Source organism: Vidua chalybeata, chromosome 6 (genome assembly GCF_026979565.1).
Source record: "Vidua chalybeata isolate OUT-0048 chromosome 6, bVidCha1 merged haplotype, whole genome shotgun sequence".
NCBI classification, from domain to species: Eukaryota; Metazoa; Chordata; class Aves; order Passeriformes; family Viduidae; genus Vidua; species Vidua chalybeata.
The window spans coordinates 25655912-25679399 of record NC_071535.1 but is presented as its reverse complement, the minus strand read 5'-3'; the positions used below and the strand labels follow the sequence as shown (position 1 = coordinate 25679399).

The following is a 23488-nucleotide window of genomic DNA, read 5'->3' as shown; positions in this document are numbered from 1 at the left end:
CTCTTGTGACCCCGCCTGATCCCGCCACACCAGAGGCAGCGCCACACTGGGGGAGATGTTTTCCTTTGCCCCCTCTGGCTCAGTGAGAAACACTCTTCACTGCCAGAGAGGAATGCAGGGCTCAGAGAAGCACCACCACACTCGGCAGGTACCCCAAATATGCCTCAAGGGTCCTCCCTGTCAGAGCCGTCTGGGCTCCTGAGGCTGCTAAGACATCACTGCGCTGTATAAACAGAGATCAACGCTCTTAAGTGCTTGTTATCACAGCAGTAAAACCAAATTAATGCTAACTGATGAGACCGGTTATCTCCTATGTTAATTTTGGAAGGAAGCAGTCTCACTGACTACCCACACATCTTTTGCTCACCCATACATTTACAGAGGACTTGCCTAAGATAACAGTATCCTGCATAAGATTTTGAATGAATAATTAAGTGTAAAACCCATTAAAATTATCTATAACAAATTACCATCAGAAATAATTTCTACTATGGTTCAATAATATGTAGTCTTTACCACTAAGGCTTTGCCTGCACAAAGTTGTACTGCTCTGTCTACTTGTGCACTTTACAACAGTGTAATCTCTCAGTTAAAGTGGACAGATGTGTATTCAGTGACACACCCTCCTTCTGTGCAGGAAAGGAAACAAGAGATTCAGATTCAAGGGAAATTTGTAATAATAAAACTGTACTCCTGTTCTAAGGCTAGGCAATAAAATGTATTGGTAAAAAAAACCAAATATAAATCTTCTTAAGTATTTTAGTGCCTTCCCTCTCCACCATGTACACAGCTGGTACTCGCACCACTAAGGTATGTGTAGACAGACACTCGGCAACTCTGAGCAAAGCAAGCATGCATAGACAGACACACACACATCACAAACTGACTGCCAGCCTTACATCGGCGTGTCTCAAAGATATCCACAAAAGCTCTCATCTCCTGAACAAGGAAGTTTGTTCCTGAACCCAGCCATGGACAACATTAGATTCTGGATTTGAACACGGGCTGCTGAATTCCCACTTCCCTTTATTCACTGGTCAAGCATCTCCCGTGGATTTATGCTGCCACCACCTGACAGAAGAAACCAACCTAAAGGCCAGCTGTGTTGTGGCCACTGACACAGGCTTCGACTCTCCTGCTGGGGCAGTGGCCCGGCACAGGGACGCATCCATGCCTGACAGGTTTCAGCCTGCTCACATCTGCTGCTCTGCTTTGCTGCAGTCCCCTCTGGAGCCTTACACAGCCATTCCCACCACCACAACTCACTGAAGCAGCAGCCTTTAGGAGATTTCTCAAGGCCCAATTCAGGACTGAGTCTTACAGCAATAATGTTCTATAGCATCTCAGGTAGTTTTTGCAGGAAGCACTGCAACTGTTGAGCAAGGGAGGCAGTCTCTCTGGTGTGACTTCAGGATGTTTCCTGAGGATGCAGAAAGCCTGGAGTGTTCTTTCTGGCTCACTTCCCTCCTTCTTCCTCTTCCTCTCCATAATCTTTCTTCTGGCAGGCAATGTGACAAGACTAGTATGTACTCAGAGTCACCAGAGGGGAAGCCAAGGCTGAGCTAAGCTGGAGGTTGGACAGAGGCTGCTCTCCCAGGATGCCAGCTGCTTGGGCAGCCAGAGGAAGCAGCCCTCATCCCTGTCTCCTCCCTGGGATGGACATGAGAGATAGTGACTGCTTAGGCATAACAGGCTGTGGTAAGAGCAGGGGTAAGAAACCACCTGGTGGGGATCCTGCAGCTGGCTTTGCTAGAGATATGGGGTACAAATGCATCTCTGTGGTGGAAAGCACAGAGGGGGAAGGCAGGACAGATACTTGAGGAAGCGGCAGAGCTATAGGGTTACATATGCCCTTTTCAGTGTGGGGGTCAAATAGGTACTATGTCTGCCTGTAGCTATGGTAAGCATTGGCACAGCCAGTGCCTTTTCTAACTGCAGCCAAAACATTGTACTAATACAGCTTATAACTAGCAGCAGTAGCTTCTACAGATGGCAAGTAATGAAACATGCTTTTAACCAAGTGCCAGCAAAGAAAAAAAAATGTTTCAGTTGCAGGCATCCAAGTGTAAAGAAACAAACAAAAAAAATGTCAACTACATTTTTACTCTTGCCAAGAAATTACCAGTGCAAATGTGAGACTGCACTGAGCCTTTACATCACCAGTTAAACATCAAGTTATGCATTCAGATATCTTGGTAAAATGCACAACTTCGAGACTTCAGTGTTTGACCACCATGAAATGTTGAATTACACCAAATCTGGCAATGAGGACCAGCATTCACAAATCCTCTCACTGCTCCTTCATGAAGAGGAAGTGTATAAAACAGTTAACCAGGCAGTGACCTGTCCTGTTGGCCTGCTTCAGAGACACCATGCACGTGCTCCATACAGCAGATGACAGAGGGCGAGTTAACTTACTTAGGTGGAAACACTGGTGAATATTGTCAAGAACAGAATTATTAATTCATTCTGGGGGACTCTCTCCTGTTCGTGCACATCTATTTATATGGCATGGCTTTTATGTCTTAACAGCAGGACACGTTATAGCATTTATGGTGAAGCTTTTTCCACTTTTCAAACCACTTCTACCAGATTTCCTATGGGAAATCAGAAGGGGAGGGTGCAGTTACATAGACAGTCTTCAGCAAGAACAATACCCTAGGCACAGGTAAGTTAACTACCCAGGCACAAGTAAGTTGAGGACTAATTGACACTTCCCTCCTCCCACTACTTCTTCAATATCTTCTCTCTCAAATTGTCCTTGTTCTGCTCTGCTTTTTCTACCTGCGTGGTCCAGTGAGGGGCTATGCAAGAAGCTTTCTTCAGTCCCTGGAGTTCCAAGGCAGTCAGGAAGCTCCACACCGATCTCCACCACCACAAAGCCCATTGTTCTTACACCCCAGGCTTTTCCCATTCCATATGGCATTCCTCACCTCTCTTTGTGTGCATTACTGGAATAAGTGCTATTGTTAATGGTATTAAGACAAGTTTGCCATAAGACAGTCAGTTGCAAAGGTTAGATAAAAATCATAGCTACTATCTATTTCATCAAGTGAGGCTCCTTGCTGCCTCCCAGGAGACCACATAAAAGATTACCTGCATTTCAAATGTAAAAAAAAAAACTTTACAAACACCAGGGATGGCACAAGATACGCAATTTTTCCTGAAGTTTTCTAAGCATATTCTAGCATAGCCTAAGCCAAGCACCAGAATATGTGCTTGAAGTCCCATTGATCTGAAAGTGCCTTTAAGAAAGAATAGTTATGTGAATTGCTGAACTGGAGCCAAAATTTAAAAAACATTTGTCTTATCACTTTGTATAAAAAATTACAGTGCAAGAACACATAAGCAATGATTAATTATATCATGGCTTACAGACAGGAAAAATGTAGACATATCTTGTTTGGATTTTCAGGTCCAGAAAGAAAGTACAGAAAATAAATTATTTATTTTGACCAAAGGATTCACATGAACTAGATAGATACAAGACTCAAAATGGATATTTTTTTTGTTACAAAATAGGACGCAATTTCCTGATGTTTGGCAAAAGACATGGTTACTCTGCCATTTCCAACTGCAAAGCTTTGGACAAACTGTGCTGTTTCCAGTCAGTGCAAATAGAGTACTGTGCTGTACTCCCGTCATTTAGGCTACTCATTTTTATCTGGGTAGCTAAATGTGAACATTTAGTAAGCCTCCATGGAACCACTATGGTCAGCAAAAATCTCTTTGATTATTTTATTTGTGAAAAATCAGAGCAACAAGTAGGTTGTTTAATCAACTGCTTTCTAATAAGTGATTTGCATGTTGGCACTAAGTTTATTCACCTACAAATCTTATCAAAGCACAATTTCAAGAGAAAAATCACTGTAGGGGAAAAAGCTCCTTTCTGTCACTGAGAGATACTAGATGCGTATGTGTGAGTGATGGAGGGGAAACAGAGCTTACAGCTCTCTCCAAATCATTCACAGGAATGATCATGAGTGGTGTGCTGATGGGATGACGTGTCTGTGAATAGTTTAAACAGCAGGAGATAGATGACTTACTTGGCATGAGACCCCTTCATGATCTTCCTTCACCTCATTGACTGAACAGAGAGACCTCCTTGCTTTTCTGACCAACACTGTAACGTCTTTTCAAAGCAATAACAGGTCTAAACCAAACTGTTACTAAGCGTTATGCATCAGTCAAAATCTTCTGTCAAGCCCCACCAAGTTCTGTACCACTGCATCAGTTATTCACCCTGGAGCCCACCACAGCAGCCATCAGCCATAGGCACAGGTACCAGAAGCAATTTCCAAAACACCTCTTCCCAAGAGCTCCTCTACGAAAAACCTTACCAATAAAGCCTTTTCACAGAAGCTTAGGGAGACATGTTGTTGGCAGCTTTTTAACAATGTTGTTTCAGTCTTCAGCTTTGTGACAGAAGGATTACAGTCATGACAAATCCGACCCAGGGCTTTAAATTCCCTCAAGCTGGTGTGCTCCTCCTTCATAGAGGTAAACACACATCCTCCTTCATAGAGGTAACACCAGAAACACTCCTAGGCTTTCTTTCCTAACTGCCTCATTCTCCCAAGCCATCCGCTGCAAGATGGGTGAGTGCTATGGGGCCTGATGCTACACAATGGAAAAACTCAATCCAATTACAAGAGGAGCAGAAAAAAGTGAATACCTCAGAGAAACAAAAAAGAAAGTACCTTGTCTTAGTAAGAGTCATCTTGAAACATTTGATAAAAGTATTAATCTCTTCTAAGTGTATTTAGTTTGTTCAGGAAACATCAAACATTTATCTAATTAAAAATGCATACATGCTTGGGTCATTGTGGTTCTATCTCCTCCCTCTCTCATCCCTTCCACAAATGGGAAGGACTTGCAGTACTGATCCACCACCACCTCAGGAAAAAAAAAATTTAAAAAAAAAAAAAATCTGTGCAATATGGAAGAGGATACTTCCATGTAATAAATCAAGCAAATTTCTCAGAAAGCAACATGCAAGATAAGTCTGTATTACATTGAGCCACCGTCCAGATAAATTTGGAAGTCAGAGAAATTTTACTGTGAAATCAAAGACATTGGGATTGACACAGCTGGAATCTTTAATGCAAAGTAACAGGCCACTTTTCCTGTATACTTCCTGTACTGCACCAGTGTTATGAGAATCAATGTCCATTTTACCATATACTGCTCTTGGCAATGAACTGTATGAAATGGACTGAATTATCCATTAACAATTACCTTGGGAAAAGGCACAAAAATATTAATAGCAAGGATCATTAGGAAGAAATTCTTCGCAGAAAGGGTGATTAGATGTTGGAATGGGCTGCCCAGGGAGGTGGTGGAGTCACTGTCCCTGGAGGTGATTGGATGTGGCACTTAGTGCCATGGTCTAGGTGACATGGTGGTGTTCAGTCACAGCATGGACTCAATCTCAGAGGTCTTTTCCAAACTAATTGATTCCGTGATTCCATGGCCAGCTCTCCTCCCTCCCAAAATGCAAGCTCAGCGGGACAGGGCACTGAACTCTGAATCTTGTCATTTCCTCAGTGGCTTTCCCAAGGATACTGCACCTTGTGATGCAACACACACATCCCCATGAGTACAAAGGACAAACACTCCCCATACACAGAGGCCTTAATGCCACCTTTACTACAGTCACACCGGCATTCAGTGAGCAATGGGTCCTCACACAAAAGCAAACTGAGTGGCACATACTTAGGCTTGCAAGTGATCAAGCTATTGGCCAGCACACCAGTAAGGCAACATCTGCAAGTCCCTGGCATTAAAAGCTGACATGGTAGTAGCAAGAACTGCTAGCAGAGCAGGCACAGCAATGAATAAGAAGTTACTGCAGAAAATGCATGACCAATATATGAGAGATTGTGGAAAACGTCACAGTTTTGCCACCATTGCGTAACACCAGAGTCTAGCAAGACTCTCAAAGAACTGCTGGACTGTAAAATTACAGATAGCAAAAAAAAAAAATTGCCCTGATGCCACAAACACATGCACAAACTCAGGGTAAACAGACCATTCATATCTATACATTGCCTGAGAGCACTGACATTTCCCTTCACTTATAGGATTAACCACCTTCTGCCTTTCTCTGGGACTTTGGCTCCTGGCACAGCGTGATAAAGGTCGCTGGGTGGATACAGACTTCTCTGGCAAGAGGGGGAAAGGAAGACCAAGAAAAGGCACCTGGCAGCCAAAGGCTCTGGTGTAACACACACTGAACTCAGCAGGTTTTTGCCACCGCCTACTATGAATAAGTTCACTAGCGCACTACAGTCAGGTTTTTAAGAGTGATGATACATAGCAGCTACTGAATTCAAGCTGCTTGCAACTTCAACACCTGAGTATTAACTCAAATACCATTCCCTAGAGGCTTCCCATGCTTCTGAACCCACTTACAGATATGTGCATCACTGTCTGTAAAATATTGATCCATTTCTCCAATGCCCTGTCCCTGCTGAAAGAAGATTTTATCCAAAAGATTCTCCAAGCGCCTCTTTCAGAGAAGTAGTTCTTTTGGAAGTTTCAAAAGTCATTGAGAATAATTTGATGAAGAACAAAAACAAGTGTTATTATGCCCAAGTTTATACTTATCTGATTGTCAAGTAAAAATTATACATTCCTGTGTATAATTAACCAGGCTAACTAATCTTGCTTGACAAACTCAGATATAAACATCAGCTTTGACACTGAGCCAAAGCAACCACACTAGGATCTGTGCCAATGCTGAATTCTTCAGTCTCATATCATAAAATGACTTGTCTGTTATATTTACAGTTCCAGTGGCTCTGGACTCTGCCGGCAGCTGGCCAGAAGAAGAGATTTGAACTTGAATTATGGCAGAACATGTGCATTTGATTAGAAGAAAGAAATTATGCATATTTCTTATGCATGGTGGTATTCATCAGACCTCCCATTGTAACTAATTGTAAGGCATGTTGCTACCCAAGTATCAGAAATACCTTTGTAACATACCAGTATATCTCAAGAGGCAGTACCGCTCTTCAGCCTGCTATAGCTAAAGTTTTCTGTTATCTCACTCTTCAAATGAGAAAATTTAGCATTTCACTGTGTTTTAGTTGCAAAGGATAGAATTTGAATGTTATAGAACAGCACTTTTCTTTCTTCATATATAAATGCAAAAATACCTTACCTCCTTACCTGAGTTATGAGGGACTTTGTAAAACTGCTGCTGTGACATTTCATGCATTTCTTCAATCCTCAGGAACAGATATCTTGATAACAGCCTGCTATGCAGACCGTATTTCAAAACCTACCTAGGAACACCCCATCATGTGATAGGCAGAAGAACTCACTCTGGTTTCCAGCAAACACTCACTAGCTATGAACTGTCACCACAAAAGACCTACTTATCCTGTGACCATTAGAGAGGGTCCACCAGGGTGGGATGAGCAGGGTGGTGTTATGGCAACAAGCAGAGGAAGCACATTTTTGAGGAGGTTCACATCCCATAGGGACTTCTAGATTAACTAATCTCACATTGAAAACAGTGCTTTTTTTAAACTTCAGGCTATGCACTTGACACTGAAGGCGAGCAGTTCTGTTCTGAGCTGAAAACATCAGTCACAGGCTTCCTTCAACACAGAGCAGCTCTTAAGATTATGAATTCTTGCTTTATTTTCAAACCAGCAGGACTCACTGGTGTCCAGCAGGTGCAAGATGGGCTGAAGATCCCCAGTGGCAGCACTGACATGGATTTCAGCCCTTGGTGGTACCCAAGAGGGTATCTGTGACTCAGAGCAGGACATGCTGCTCTCACGGCGAGGTGCAGAGTCCACTCAGAGTGTAGCCACACCAGTTCAAAGTACCTTCCACCCCTTGCCATGAGGACCAACGCAGCGCTGGCAGCACGTCAAGCACTGAGTCAGCTGAGGTAGCGCAGGGCAGCAGGCACCGATGGCATTGCTCTGGGACCCTGCACAGCCACAGGGACAGCTGCCCTTCTCCAGCAGAGGCAAAATGAGAAAAGGGCAATACCACAGCCTCTTAGCAGCAGATGAATTACACAGACACCCCACTGCAAACAATTTAACACTTTAACATTTCCACACACCAGCCAGACAACCTGGTTCCTACCATACTCCTGCCTCCTCACATCAGGGACTTCCAAGTGCCCCCAGACTCCACAGAGTCTCTTAAAAAAAAAAAAAAGCTCCAAAGACACTCCACCCACCACCAAAACATTTCTCAAGTCTTCAAGGAGAAATTTATAGTACAGTATTTTCCTACAGGGCACCCCCTCAAGCCCCTGCAAATGGCAGTTAACCCCAAGAAGGAACTTTGGGACCTGGGGATTCAGAAGCTGCAGCACGTCACCCTTTCACCTGCAGTCCCTGGAGCATCACCTGATCCAGAGGGCACTCTGGGTGACTGGCCTCACAGACCAAGCTGCAGCTTTGCTTCTGACCTGGAACACCCACTAGCTTTTCTCCACCAAGTACAGCTCCAGCAGAGTAGTGACAGGTCCTCAAAAACAGTGACTTCTGTCCTCATGCCAGAACATCCCTCTGCACAAGGACATCAATCTTCTCACTCTGAGGAGAAGACTGAACTTGGGTCAATTATGCCTCAGTGATGGCCTTAGCCATTTACCTACTAGAAAAAGGAAACCATTGTATTATCTTACTAGAAAATGGAGACTAGTTGATGAGAATGCAAAAGCCAACAAGCAGTGCATTGGGTCTGTCAACCTTTAACCATGTTTCAATCATTTAACCAGCCAGTATTTTAAAATACGACTTTCACCAAAGACAGACTTGTATCACTGGTCTTCAAAGATGAAAAGTTACATTTAATGATCAGCCCTCAAATGTCAACCAGCAACTCCTATGAAAAACCAGTACCCTTGAAAATTTTACTTCTGTTCATTCTCTTTGATGCAATCTTAACTCTCTTGAAATGCTCTTGAAATCAATTTGGAAACAGCATGATCCTAACTGACTTGTTTCTCTCATTTAGCTGAAAGGAAAATTTCCTTTATTAGACAAAAGTTGTTCAGGACTTATGTTTGTGTAGCTACAAAAATATGAAGCACTTCACACTAAAGTGATATAATCTGACATCAATTCATTTACTAGGCAAATCTCTCACCTTCTTCCAACACTTAGGCTGAAGACTAAAGTCATGCTACTTATTAAAAGTATAAACCTTTAAATAATGATGGGCTGATATGGCATAAGTACATTTTCATGACAAATTGAGTTAACATGTACCTAAAGGCTTACATTTTAAACAAATTGTCCTGAACCCTTAGTTCTGAGTAATATCTATATCCCAAAACAATAAATTACAACCACACATGTCCTACAAAGATATTCTGGTCCAGTTGTCCATGAACACCCCACATCCCCACAAATGTTAAGCTGTGAAAGTTTTGTGGGCATTCATTTACATGCATAATCCGTCAGATAAAATAAAAATACACTGAATTTAAATTTGGGATTTGTGTGTATGCATCCTTAAGACTTCCGATGATAAGCAGAATGGGACAGTTTAGTGGTAGAAATGTCTCAAACCAACGTGGGAACCTGCACACACTGCAGTAATCAGTTGTTAGTCACAGGAATAATCTTCCGCTGAAGGCATCCCATGTCTCAGTTACAGACAGCAGCTGCTATTCCAGGGCCTCACATACCCACAGTACTTATAATTATAACAAGGGCATTGGTTACTATTAATGACTGATGAAAATTTATCTGCATTTGGTTTTACAAACAATATTGAGATATTAAGTCCCTTTCAGTCCTGGACTGTTGTGCAGCACTTCCATGTGCTGTTTGGAGTCTGACAACTTTCACATTAAGGCACAAGAGCCAGAAGTCTTTCTTCCCAGTAAATAGCTTGCTGCCTACTTATAAAACAAGTTCTATTTTTTATTACTATTTGTATGAGAATGCCTTCAAAAACACCAAAACTCTGTTTTAAAACCATCTCTACAACCCAAAATCACTGCCCAAAAGACCCTTCTTCGCAGCCAGTACCAACAGCCTTCACTCATCCAGCTGATTTGTTTTCCAAATACCTTGTAAAAAGGCTGGACAGCCTCCTTTCACACCAATCCAGCGTTTAAATAACCTCCCTCAATATCCACCCCTGCACACATCCCCTTAGCCAGAAATGCACTTTCAGTAGTAAACAGAAATCACCCAGAGAAAGGATGAGGATGACCTTAAAGATGTGCCAAGTCAGGATGGTTATTTATGCCTCCTAATACAAGGCTCTCAACAGGAATACGTAAAATGCAATCTACCCACATTTTAAAACATACCTACCCAAGCTTTAACTGACGATCAGTAATTCAATAGAGCTAAGCATAAGGAACAATGTTTCAACCTTTATTATTCACACTACTGTGTATAAATGTGTGGGGGTGCATGCACAGGTTTCAGTGTGTTCCCAAGCAACTGGTAAACATCACTGTACTTTTTTCATCATTTTTCAGGGGGGAATCGCAGTACCGCTCACACATGCCGTTAGTCCAGTGCAAGTCAGGATCAAGAGAAATGCCTAACTTGTCCGTATTGACATTTTTAAAAATAAGTTTTAATGCTTTTGTTTCTGGCATATCTCTAACAGCAGTGGACCTTTTGGAAATGTACTATGTCAAGTCAAAAATAAGGATGTTTTCAGCATTCAGGACAACAAAGTAAACTTAGCTCCAAGCTAGTTCACTTTGCCGTAGCAAAACAGACAAGGAAAGAAAATACAAGTTACCCCCACACTAATGGCATTGCAAGTGCAAATAAACTTCATTGGAAAAGAAACTAATACCTGTCCCCTCCATTTCTGAGAAAGCCTAGAAAAAACAATTTGTCCCTTTAAAACAAAAGTTTGCTGTGCTCAAACTACTAAACATCCCGTATTCTGTGCATACTCAATGCAGTAACGATAACCTCTTCAGCTGTAGAACGGCGACAAAGTTGGAACCGCGAAACTATTCAGGATAATACATGGGCGAAAACATCTAAACAATCGGATCAGAGCCGGGTACGTTCCCAGGGAGAGTGTGGAGAGCTTGCTCCCCCCCGAAACGTAGCCAAGGTTAGACGTTTTTGGTGGGGTACGCCCCGCACTGGTCCGCCGTGTCTGCACCTGGGGCGAGCACAAGGAGAACCGGGGTGCAGCCGGCTCCAGCCCCATCGCGAGAAGCCGCCTGCAGCCCCCGGGACGGCTGCGAAGTGATGGCCGGTGTCACACAGGTGAAAAGCCAAGGGACTGGACGGGGTCCGGCAGCCGAAAAGCCCGGAGAAAACCCAACAAGGGAAGCTGCGAGGAGCCGCCCCGGAGCGCTGCTGGCACCGGCGGGGCGAGGGATCCGCAGGGGGCGGCCCCGCTTTCAGCGGGACCCCCGCACCCGGCGGCAAGGGCTGGAGAGCGGCTGCCGTCACGGGAGTCCCTCGGGCAGCGCACGGCGCCTCCGCCACCCGGGGCGGTGCTGCGGGACAACCCCACGGGACTGCCCGAGCCACAGGCACCCGTCGATAGCGCCGACGCGCCACGGGCGAGTGGCCGCGCAAAGTTTCGGGCAGGTCCCACCGGCAGCTGCGAGGCGGGTCGGGCCGGCTGGGAGCCCGTGCCGGCGGGCGGACAGGAGGTCGGGGCCCCGCGGACCCTTACCTTGGATCGCTCTTTCACGTAGTACTTGCCGAGCCGGCTCCCGCAGTACATCACCAGCCGGTCTATCAGCGTGAGAAGAAAGTTGATGGCCTCGCAGCCCTCCTCCGTGCCTCCGATCCACTTGATCTGGTCGCCGCGGAGGTGCCGCTTGGCGACACCGCGGCTGGGGCCGGCTAGCTGCCCGTCGGCCAGTTCCCCGTCGCGGTGCATCCGCTTCACCCGCTCCAGCACGCAGTCCCCCACCACCTCCCCCAAGAAGTTGTCCAGGTAGCAGAAGCCGATGTCGTGCAAGCAGGGCACGACGTACTCCAGGGCGATTCTCTCCAGGTCCAGCCTCATGATGTGTCCCAGCGGCATGGCGCGGCGGGGACGAGCGCACCGCTGCTCTGCCGGCGCTCACTGGAAGGCGATGTCCGTGGGGCCGCCGTCCGCTCCAGGCCGAGCCGGGCAGGGGCTCCGCCGCGGCGCGAGGCCAGGTGAGGCGAGGTAAAAGTTTCGCCGCCGCGGGGTCGGCTACGCACCGCGGCCCGGCGCTGCGGGAGCGGCGGTGCTGCCGAAGCCCCGCGCTGCTGCTACCGCCGCCGGCGCCCCAGCAGTGTGCGGGAGCGCCCCGGGGCGTGCGGGAAGGGCGCGGGCAGCCCCCGCCCGCGGCGCGGAGGGCGGCAGATGGCCCCGCGCTGATTAATACGCCGGCTACGTGCGGGATGTGTGCTCGCGCCGCCGCACGTGGGAGGGGCCGCCCGGCGCGGCGCGATAGCCCCGCCCCCTCCCGCCCGCGGCGGCCCGGGCAGCCAATCGCGTGGGGCGGGGCGGGGCCGGCCCGTGGGGAACGCGCGGCGAGGGCTCCCACACGTGCGCGGGGGGCGTGGCCCGCGGTCCCGCGCGCCCCCGGAGTGGGCGTGGGCAGCGCCATTGAGGAATTCTCCGCCGGCATGTCGGCTGCGACCCCCGCGCCTCGCCTCGCCCTGCTCCGCCACTCGGAGCTCTTGGAACAGTCCAAGTGAAGTCTGCCAATGCCCCGCCGGGGCTCTACGGCCGCCTCTTACCTCCGCCTACCGCGGCGGCAGTTTCGGCACCAGACGGAACTGTTGCATTAAGCGGCAGATACAGTTTTTCTGGGCGAAGAATGCACCTTTTACAAAAGGTTTACGTAGCAAAACAGCACTTCCCTTGAATTATTTATCCCCAAGGGCCCGCCGGGTTGCTTGGCTCTGGTAGCAGGAACCACCTCCCGGTGTTCGTGCCACGACAGGACAGCTGCGGTCAAACCGTGACGAAATTCGTTCTAAACCAAAACTCGCCTTACCCCCGCGTGCCCCTTGCCGGTAACGCTGTCCCTGCACCGGCCGGCCACTGAGTACGGCCCCGCGGTCGCTGTTGGGTCTGTTCGACCGAGCCAGCATGCTTCCGCGTAAAATGCCTCCTGAGAAGCGAGCAGCAGACAACTGCTCAGCTCCGCTCACACACGCCCGGGATTTGCTAAACAAACGAGAGAAGACTCTACAGAAACCAAAACCAAAGCAAAGTCACGTTGCGGAGAGGCGCTGCCTGCGGCCAAGCCGGGCGGGACAGGGCGGCCGTGCCCAGCTCGGTGTCTGTGAAGTTACCGATGCCACACAGCCCCGCAGCCGTCCGTGTGCCGAGCGCATCCATCCTGCTCGGCGGCACCTGCGCTGTCCCCGCCGGCTCCGCGGAGTCCGCGCACACAGACGCACTGACACACACGCACCCGCTCCGCACCCCACGGGTGGCAGCGAGGGCTGAGCTCCGGCCGGGAGCCCGCAGGACGTGATCCGCGTGTGTGCCTGCCCGTGGGGGACGTGCCCCGCGGAGCCCGCTCAGCGCCCGGCACAGCGGCGCGGCACGGCACGGCTCGGCACGGAGCGGGACTGACATGGCTCCGGCTGGAACCCGGTACATTTCACCCCCAAAAAAGGCAAAATTTGTGCTGGTTCTTTTCTTCCCATTCACGTTGCGAATCCTGACGGGATTACAAGCAGTCCGTGCTGCTGATGCTGCTCGAGCTGCAAACTCCAGGCCCCGGCATATGCAGGACCGGGTCACGTATTCCACGTTTGTGCTCCTTGAATCCAGTGGTATCTACCCCTCAGTGCATAGCACTAAGCACAGGTCTAATCCTCTAAAGTTATTCCCTGACAGCTCTGTCGAGAGCCGAGCAACATTATATCAGATAAATTCATATGTGGTGAGATATGGACTATCAAAGGAACTTATTTGATTTAGGTACACACTTCACATTAAAGTGGGGTTATAATTAATAAGATACAATTCTGAATCTTATTAATCCCTTAATGCTTATCTGAAAAATTAGTCATGTATGATAGGTTAAGAGCAGTTGTCATAATCAGCAAGAGATGCAAGATTAGTTCAACTGCAAAGTCTCAACGTTATGAAATTTGCATACATTTGGAAATATTGCTGATGCATACTGTTTACATATTGATGATGAGTACTGTTTACATATTTTTATTACATAAAAGCCATTGTGTGCCAAACCCCTTTGATTTTTTTCCCTTTTCTTGTTTACACAAACATGCAAATATACAGTCCTGTACCAGAATCAAGTATTTGTAGACGCTGAACTTCCAGCCTTTCTATCAAGTGTAATGATGCCACTTGGACAAGTCAAGGGCTAAGAGGGATGCCTTCTGGCAGTAGCTGAAGTTGGTCTTTACAGCTTTATTTCTCTCTTTTTGAAAGTTTGAAATTACGAGTTAGACTGATGCCAGATCTCCATCTGAAAATGTCACCTAAGAGAGTTAGAGATTTGTCTTAGAAAACTGAGTCCACAGCCCCAATTGCAGAATGATGTTCACAGAGTTGTAAATACTTTTGTTCCTCCAGCATTGATGTCATGTCTTCCTCAGGAGGGCATTCGCTGCCCTTTGTTGGCAAATCAGGTTTTCTGGAAGACAAATTGTTTTGTCGCTTGAAACATGATGTGCTTTTCATACTAGCATTTGCAATAGCAGTCAGATGCATTACTGTTCCATGTGAAGATAAAACATCAGAAGGAACGAGAGTACTGATTCTATTTATTTTTATTTATTGGTGCTATTTTACTTAATCTCTTTGTCCCTTGATGACAATTAGAAACAGTTTTAATTCCATCGTTATAGTTTGTAACCTGAGCAAACACAGCCTCTATCGCACATCACCTTGAGCATCACCAAGGAAGGATAAATTCCTGCCTAGCCCACAGACACTCTTCAAGAGCTCTCTCATTCCCCTTAGGGGTAGCAAAGCTGAGTCGAGAGATGCTGGGCTGCAATTGTAGTAATTCCCAAGCTAAGCCATGAACCTTACAATAAAAAGGAAAAGCACTCCTCAGTGTATACTACAGTGTGTGAGAACCACCCAGAAGAATAAAAGAGCTGGAACAGGACCAGACATTGAACCTTCCATAGCACTTTTTGTGACTACTCCACTGCTCTCCAAACAAAGCTGTCACAGAGCATGTACAATATAAGTGTTGCACAGGGCACAAACAAAGGACTGAGGGTGTGAAATCAGGCAATTCAGGTCACCTGCACTTTTGGACATGCATAAAGTTTGTTTACAGTGCTGTGCATCTCAGGCATTAAAGGTGTCACCACATTTTAATTAAAAATCCTACATCATTCAATTATATATGAGCAATCCCTCTGCCATGTAAAGCTCTGTTTATCCTTACAATGTAGAATTTTTTTTCACTTCTAAAATTAATTCTGTATTTTCTTATTTTCCATTTCATCTAATTTTGAAAACTTCTGAGTCCTGCATATCTGTTGCTTTCACTGCCAGTATGGCACACGTTAGAGTTCAGTAGACTAAAACAGGACATTAGCAAGCTGGCAGAATGATTTTAAGGAGATTTGTTTTATAGGATTAGAATAATTGGTGTCAGTCAAGCCTGGATATTAGTTATGCACTGATGCTATTTTTTTTTTTTTTTTGACAAGATAATTTACAGATGAACTGCTTCACATTTTTTTAGAGCAAGGAGTTCTAAACATTTTGAGTCTTGTTTTCAGATTTTTCCTGCTGGAAAGCCAGACTTCTTCAGTGCCAAGGGCTGAACTGCAAAGGCCCCAGCAAGAGAAAGGGAAGAAGGGAAGAGTATTCTTTATATCAGTGAGAAACTGTAAAACTGTATACTCATAGCATAATTTGTAGAGCTGATGTCTCATGATCTAGTGAGAAAATACCTGAAGTTCTGCCTACAGAAGGTACTTTTCTGACAATGTTGGTATGGTTATACAACCCCTCTGGCCAAGGGGCAGGTAGTGTTTGTACAGGGATGACATACCAGTGCTACCACACCTTGCCACGGCTTGCTAAGAGGTCACTAACCCCACCTGTCCTTCCCATCCCTCTGCTGCAGGTTTCAACCTGACCTCTACAGCACTGGCAGAAGAGAATATGTTTCTGCCTCAGCCCCTTCAAAAGTGCAGAGTCCAGAGCCTTACATCCACCTTCACTGGGGGCTTAGTTTTACACAGAAATAGCTGAGGCATCAGCAGCTGTACCATTCCTTTGCCGGCTGTGCAGGTATCAACTCCTGGCAGAGCAGCTGTGTTTTGGTGTGATGTGTCCTCCAACTGCAGCCACAAGACTTGACAGAGCTCCTTTGTCAGCACCCTTAATATTATGTCACACTGAGAGCAGGAGTGAGGGCAAAGGTACCTGTCATGGCTTGAGCTGACCTGACAACTCATTCAGCATCTTTTCCCCCCACACCTCGGTTTGTACTTGCTTTGGCACACTTTGGACTCCTTGACGGCTGATGTCCTTTGCTAAGGTGGCAGAAAAGCAATTCTGCGCAAAAAAAATAAGAGTCATTTGGGTAGTTATCTTAGGTCCAGTGAGATGCACTGGAAGGATGGGAACCATTGGGACTGACCCCTTTGGGGAGCAGTGAACAATTTGATAAACAAGAAGGAACACCAGCTGTCTGGCTGAGGTGGTGACTCTGCCCCTCAGCTCTGCCCTGGTGAGACCCCACACGGAGTGCTGGGTCCAGATCTGGAGTATTCAGCACGAGAGGTACATGGACCTCTTAGAGCACGCCCAGAGGAGGGGCACCAGGATGATCGGGAGCTGGAGCACCTCTCTTATGAAGACAGGCTGAGAGAGCTGGGAGAAGAGAAGGCTCTGTAGAAACCTAATTGTGGTTTTTCTAGGGTTTTTAAAAGAGAGTGAGAGGAACTTTTTATATGGGCAGATAGTGATAGAACAAGGGTAAATGACTTGAACTAAAAGAGAAGAGGTTTAGACTGGATGTAAGGGGGAAATTCTTTACTGTGATGTTGCTGAGGCTCTGGAACAGGTTGCTCAGAGAAGCTGTGGATGTCCCATCCCTGGAAGTGTTCAAGGCCAGGTTGGATGGGGCTCTGAGCAATCTACCCTAGTGGGTGACATTCCTGCCCAGGACAGGGTGTTTGGAACTAGATAATATTTAAGGTCCTTTCCAACCCATGACATTCTAATGATACTGTCATTGGTATCTTCCCTTCCTTTCCAGCCATCCAGCCTAAACAAGGTTTGAGTTAGTTAATGTGTGTTAAACTTCCAGGTAGGTATTGACTAGTCCAAACATCTGCTAAAGATTGCCTTGTTTGTAGTGGGCTGAGTACCTGATGCAGCAGTATCTTCCAAATCCTCATCTTGGGAAAAAACAACACTATAAGTGTTGTTATGGCTAAGGGAGCTCAACTACCTGTCAGCCACAATCAGGTGTTTTATCAAGGTTTTCCTAAAGCAGTATGGGAGTAAAAGTGGCTCTTTGGGAAATGAGATTTCCACTTTCCTGATAGGATTAACTGCTCCTATCTTGTTCCAGCAGCTCCTGAGGAATGCCAGACCTTAAACTTGCAGCTTTTACTGGCCTGTGGTGCATCTCTTGTAAAGCAATGAATGTTTGTGGCATGTTGTCAGCTGCCTGAGGAGCCCTGGGTTGTTCCAAACTGTCCTGCAGGGAATTAGCAAGTGAGCAGAATGCAAGGAGAGCAAAGTTGTTTAGTAAATGCACTTCATGCACAGTCTGAAAATATTGCACTAAGCAGTTCATTTTATGGCTATCAAGTATCATACTATCAAGAACTTGGAATTAAGTATGGATATGAAGTTAGGAAAGGCAACTATTGAGATTTTCATTATGTAAACAGAGAAGTTCAATATGGTAAATAAATAGCACAAAAGGGAAAACAATACATTTTGAGACTATAATATTTTTGTAAAATGACATTTCAATGAATTTTAAATTGTTAACATCTTTGTAGGAATCAGTGTGCAGATATCCATATGTATATTTCCATGTTTTAGAGAGGTTTGTCTTCCCTTTTTGATTTTGATTGATCACTTAAGAACTGTATCCAATGCAAGTATTTATGTTTGAAATTAAATAGAAAATTACCATAGATAGCATTATGATCAATTTAAAAGTTACTTCCTTTTTAGTTAGATGTTCCTCTCCATAAACCATATCCCTTTCTCTCAAGTGCATCTCAGTGTTTCTGGAATTAAACAGTAAATTCTGATGAAAGAGAAATAAGTCTGCCCCAAATAGTGCATTGTAATAAAATAGAGGGTATGTCCAGGAAAACAGTAATCCACAATCCTTTGATCAGAAGACTGGAGCCATAGATGTGTTAACTGTATTGCCAGGGATTTCAAGCCAAAGAACTATAACAGTCAGAAACATAAATTTTGACAAACAAGAAATCAAAGTTCTCAATATTAAAGACACTTTTACTGATAAAACCAGATCTCAAAATATTTTCTATGTCTTTTCTTTCTCAAAGACATTAACTTATTATTAATATAGATGAAGAAGAATGCTAGAAAGTGTTTATAGTATCTTCCCTGCTGGTTTGCAGTTGTTGAGTTTTCACATTTCTAGTTTTCCCATAGCTTCCAAGGAAAACAAGAAATAAGTATGTGATGTGAACAAAAATCAAAACAAGAGGATATTTGAAGATAGACAGTTTAAGGGATCAGATTTGCCACTTTTCCTGTTCTATTAGTTAATGAATGAGCAGTCGTTTATTACCTGGGTTTTATAATTAAAGTTGCCACTGTGCAATTGTCAGTACAGGCAAATTTAATTTCTGAGAAATCTCTAGCTGGCAAGAAAAATTACAGTTGAATTTCAGCAGTTACTGAAATGCCAGTTAGATAGTAGAGCTGTCTGGGTTGGGCTGTTGTTGACTTTTCTCTTTGGATGTTTTTTGTGTAAGTGTGTGGTTTGGGGTTTTTTTATTTTTTTAAGTTGCTGAATCAGAGATAACAAAAAACCTTATAAAGGGAATAAAATCATAATTCTGGTTCTTCTTACCTGTTTCGGATCAATATGAATACAAAAATAGTCTTCAGCATGGGGGAGTGCGATTTTGCTTTATTTTATTTAATCTCCTTGCTTTTTTATTTAGGAAGTCCTTACCTAGGAGTGGAAAATTTTTAAGCAACTTAGTGAGCATGCATTTTAAAACTCATGCCTTATCTCTCAAGAATTATGGTCCTCCATTTTTGCTTTAGATTAAGATATGATACAAGTTAAACAAATAAACAGAAACAGATTTTTTTAAAAGTTCCTGAGAAGTTAAAATGTTTCTAGACCACTTAAGATAATTAAAGCGGTGTGTTTCTGCCTTTTATTCCTATCCTACAAGTACAGGTCCTTTATACTAAAATATAGGGTTTTTTTTGCATCAGAAAGATAATAAATCCCATAAAATTCAAGGCATAATAATTTTATTAAAAATAAAATTTGTATTTTTACATAAAGATCACAATAAAATATTTTGGATTTGGGTTTCTGTCATACAAAATTAATACAGATGTAAGCTTTTTCTATATTGTAAGTTTGAGAATTAGGAACAGATGTTCAAGCACTTGGACATCTTACCCTATATGTAATTACTAGAATTGTCCTAATCATAGCATGCAAAACTGATCACTTACCATACCTAATTAAAACATTTTTTCTGCCTAATGCAGAACCATGAAAATACTGTTCCCTAAATTCTCTTCTGAATAACTTGCTAATAAAACTTACACAAAAGATTTGTTTTCCTCTCTTAAATTAATTTTTCTAATAAAACTCATCTATTTTGTAGGACATTTGCCAGATGTTAATCTGAACAGTAGTGCCTAAGTTTTACTTTGGCTGCATAAAATGTAAAATACATGTTCATGTAAAGTTTTTAAATTGATAATTTATGCATATAAATAGTTGCAGTGCCAGCCTTATAACAAAACTGCAGTTAGTTTGTCCTGTACACAGTTCTAAACACCCTCATGGCAGGGCAGAGGATTTGATCTATTTAAAATATGACTTTCTTTTTTTGTAAAAAAAATTAATCAAAATCTTGACAGTCATGCATTTCTGAAGATCTTGTGGGTGGCTACCACTTCTTCACACATTTAATTTTCTGATAAGCAATTTCTTTTCTTACTGCAATTTTTTTTCCGATAGCAAACACTGATAGCAAGCTACCCAGCCACATAATAGCAACAAAAATCAATGCTATTAGGTGATTTTCATAAGTCAAGCGTTAACAGCAGAAGTCACAGTAGTTATTGATCCCACTTGCACAGCTTTCAGCTCATGTTAGCCAAATGCTATGCTATTCCTCTTAAACCTGAAAGTCCTTGTCCTGGTGTATAGAACAGTGTGCACAAGGCTTTTCCATTTCTGACATGAGACTCCAACTCTCTTTGCTGGCCAAATGACATAACTTTTCACAAATTACTTGCAACTCAGCAAAAAAACCCCAATACTTGTAATTAAAACCTGCCTTTTCAAACATACTTTGCTGTTTCCAACTAGCCAGTAGTGTCTTTACCCAGCAAAACTTTCTAAAGGTAATTCAAAAAAGAAAATTCAAGCCTTCATGTAGTGCATTAAAAAAAAAAAAAAGGAAGACTCTTAAAGGAATTATAAGTATTGTGGAAAAAATACTGTCCATATCTGTTTTCATAAGTGTTGAAATTATATTTGTGTCCTATGGGAAAATGTAAATGGAATTTGTGTTACAGGCACAAGATGGTGACTTAAGTGATAGATCAGGGGATTTAATGGAGAAAGGCCTTGTGTGATGACTTTCTTGCCTAATTAAAGCAGAAGGAGAGAAAAATACCCTAACCAAAAGAGTTGACCAATTATTTCATTCATATATATTTAAAGCATTGATTTTGTAGACAAGCCAATGTTCCTACAACTCAAAGTAAGGATCCAGTTATTCCTATTTTATTGTCAGAATGGATTAATTGACTTTAATTCATGTTTTTCATCATTCTTCCACAGAGAAGAAGTTGATGTTAATGTTTTTTTCACTGTCTGTTTGACTGTTAGCATGCTAGTATGTTCAAATAGAACCCTTGGATATTGCAACCATAATCTCTCCTTTGAAGAGGGACATTTTTGTCACCAACATTTTTTTTTCATGAGGGATCTTTTGAGCTGCCTTTCCTGAACAGACACTGCAGTAATTAGACTCAGTTCAAAATGTCATTCTTATTTAATAAACAGCTCAATCTCACTTTGCAGTTCCTTCATTGCCTTTTTGGGGATTTCCAAGCCAGAGGATAAGTAGCTATTCAATGCCAAAAACCTACTGGGGGTTCAAAAGCAGCCTCAAGGACGTCAAGCCTGGACATCACAGAGCAACACCACCTTTGGGAATGTGGGTGCTCAAACCAGTGAGGAGCAGCTAGTATCTTCAGTGGAGATTTACCTAGATTAAGATAATTTGAGCAGATACAGAGCCTTATCCAAAGACTACAGCAGCCAGGCACATCTTCAAAGCTTTATGTCTGTGCTAAATGAGCCTCTACCTAATTCATTCTTTAGCAATTATCTGAGAAAAATATATTTTTTTTCTGGATGTGTAGAATAAATATAAATAGAGACTACCCTTGACTAAACCTGTCTTCCCATTGTGTGGTTGTGAATAGAAACTTCATCTGGGCTCTTCTCTGCACTGCTGTGCTCTGAATGATCAGATAGTGTGATCTGAAGAAAAAATCCCATCTTTAAAATTGTTCTTTTTCTGTTGCATCCCGGGTTTGGGTTCAGATTAGGGGTTCTGATATTTGTTAGTTAGCCGGTGCTGTGTACCCCTTTGTACATCCCTGTCCCCACCCTGCGGTAGCCCGCTCCAGGTCTCTTACCATTGGAGCTCACCATGCCAGTCCTGTATCCACCCCCCTGTCCACTCCAGAGAGTTCTGTGTCTGTTACCCCATCCCCGCAATCCCACTCGCCCCGGAGCCCTGTGTCCGCCCCTGTCGTGTCCCCGTTGGTTACCGCAGCCCACACCACTCCCCCGTAGCCTGCCCCCATTGGGCAAGGGGGGCTTCTGCCCCTGTCAGCCCACCCCTATAAAACCCCGTTTTGTCCATGCGGCGCTAGGGAGCGGCCGCGGTTCTCCACCACAGCTCCCTGCGACAATAAAAGCTCTCCAGGCAGCCGCGCGGACAGACTGGACATTCCTTCCGTCTTCATCTCGCCCCCGCGCCGGCTGCAGAGCGCGGTCAGCCCCACCCCGGTGCGCCGAGAAGCAGCACCATTCCAGGCTCTCAGGAGCTGCCCAGGATCGGTGAAAACAACGCAACACTGCATTTTTCTCCCTTCCTGAAGGAAGAAAGAGGTGTTTATGTTTTGCAGAGAAAGATTTTTGGCAAATGACTGCACCCTTACTTAACTAGGAATTACTGATGATGCCCTCTGGCTTGGGGGTGAGAAATCACCTGAAGAGATCTGTACCACATTGTGTTGTAATTTTAGAGGTTGATTACACTCTTTGCTTAGGCTTGATCTAGGCATGAGTTTATCCTGCGGTCCCAGGAGAGTATTCTTAAGGTCATGTTATATCCCAGAAGCTGCTCTGCCTTTATACGTAAGAGAAAATTGCTTGATGAAAATCCACTGAAATCTTGCATGTGACCTCAGTCAAGTCTGGGGGAAAAAGAGATTTCTTGTAGTAGATTTATTGCTTTTATAGAGGCCAGATCAGTAGGCTATAGTGTATTGATCCTAGAGTGGATTGATTCATGTTCATCTTTTTTCTTGACATTTTTATTATAAACTTCTGTCTTTTCCATGAAATACAGAAAAGATAAATCAACATGTTAAAGATAGTCTTTCAAGTAAGCTCCTGTTTCATCAACAAGCTGTCTGAGTGTATGTGTATTATTAAATGTGTGACCAGGAGTAGTCACAGCATCAATAATAAGGATAGGTTGATTTTAATCTGTCTAGTATCAGCAACACATTTTAGTGCAAATGAACTATGCACTAAGAAGCAAAGAACATAGATAAGATTTGGGTCTCGGCGTGCATGTATATTTAGATGTATAATAGCTAAACTGTATCCTATTTTGTGCTCTGGGATCCACAGTGATTTTCAAAAGGTCTTAAAGGTCAGGGAAAATAAGTTTGCTTTGCAGGGTCATGGCTGAGCAAGTAATGCAATCACGACAGGATTGTTCATCTGAGCATGGAAATTATGCCATGAGAATTTGCTTTCCTCTAGCAGAAATGTATATGCATCCCACCCATATCTATCTGGCACTGACACATCCTCCTGACACTTTGGCACATTCTTTTCTAGCAGTGCAAACCCCTCCCAGAGGGCCACATCAGAGCAGTGGAAATGGTGACTTACACCAATAAAGCCATCTCAGGGCAGGTCACATCCCACAGTCAAGTGTCTGGTAAATGTTTTGAATGCTGCTATCCATAATTCAAAGACAAAGTGATATTACAAGACTTTTTATATTATGAGATGCTACATTTCCACTTCTATTCCCTGTCAATGAACATGAACTACCTG

General features: G+C 44.1%; 1 protein-coding gene across 1 annotated transcript in view; it reads right to left on the bottom strand.

The window, feature by feature from the left end:
• The window catches only part of EGLN3 (egl-9 family hypoxia inducible factor 3), a 28031-nt gene extending 15761 nt beyond the window's left edge, over positions 1–12270 (bottom strand). The window contains exon 1 of the mRNA XM_053946586.1: positions 11653–12270. Coding sequence (XP_053802561.1) covers positions 11653–12009 — 357 coding nt within the window. The 5' untranslated portion in view covers positions 12010–12270. The remainder of the gene's footprint in view (positions 1–11652) is intronic.
• Between the last annotated feature and the right edge of the window lie 11218 nt (positions 12271–23488).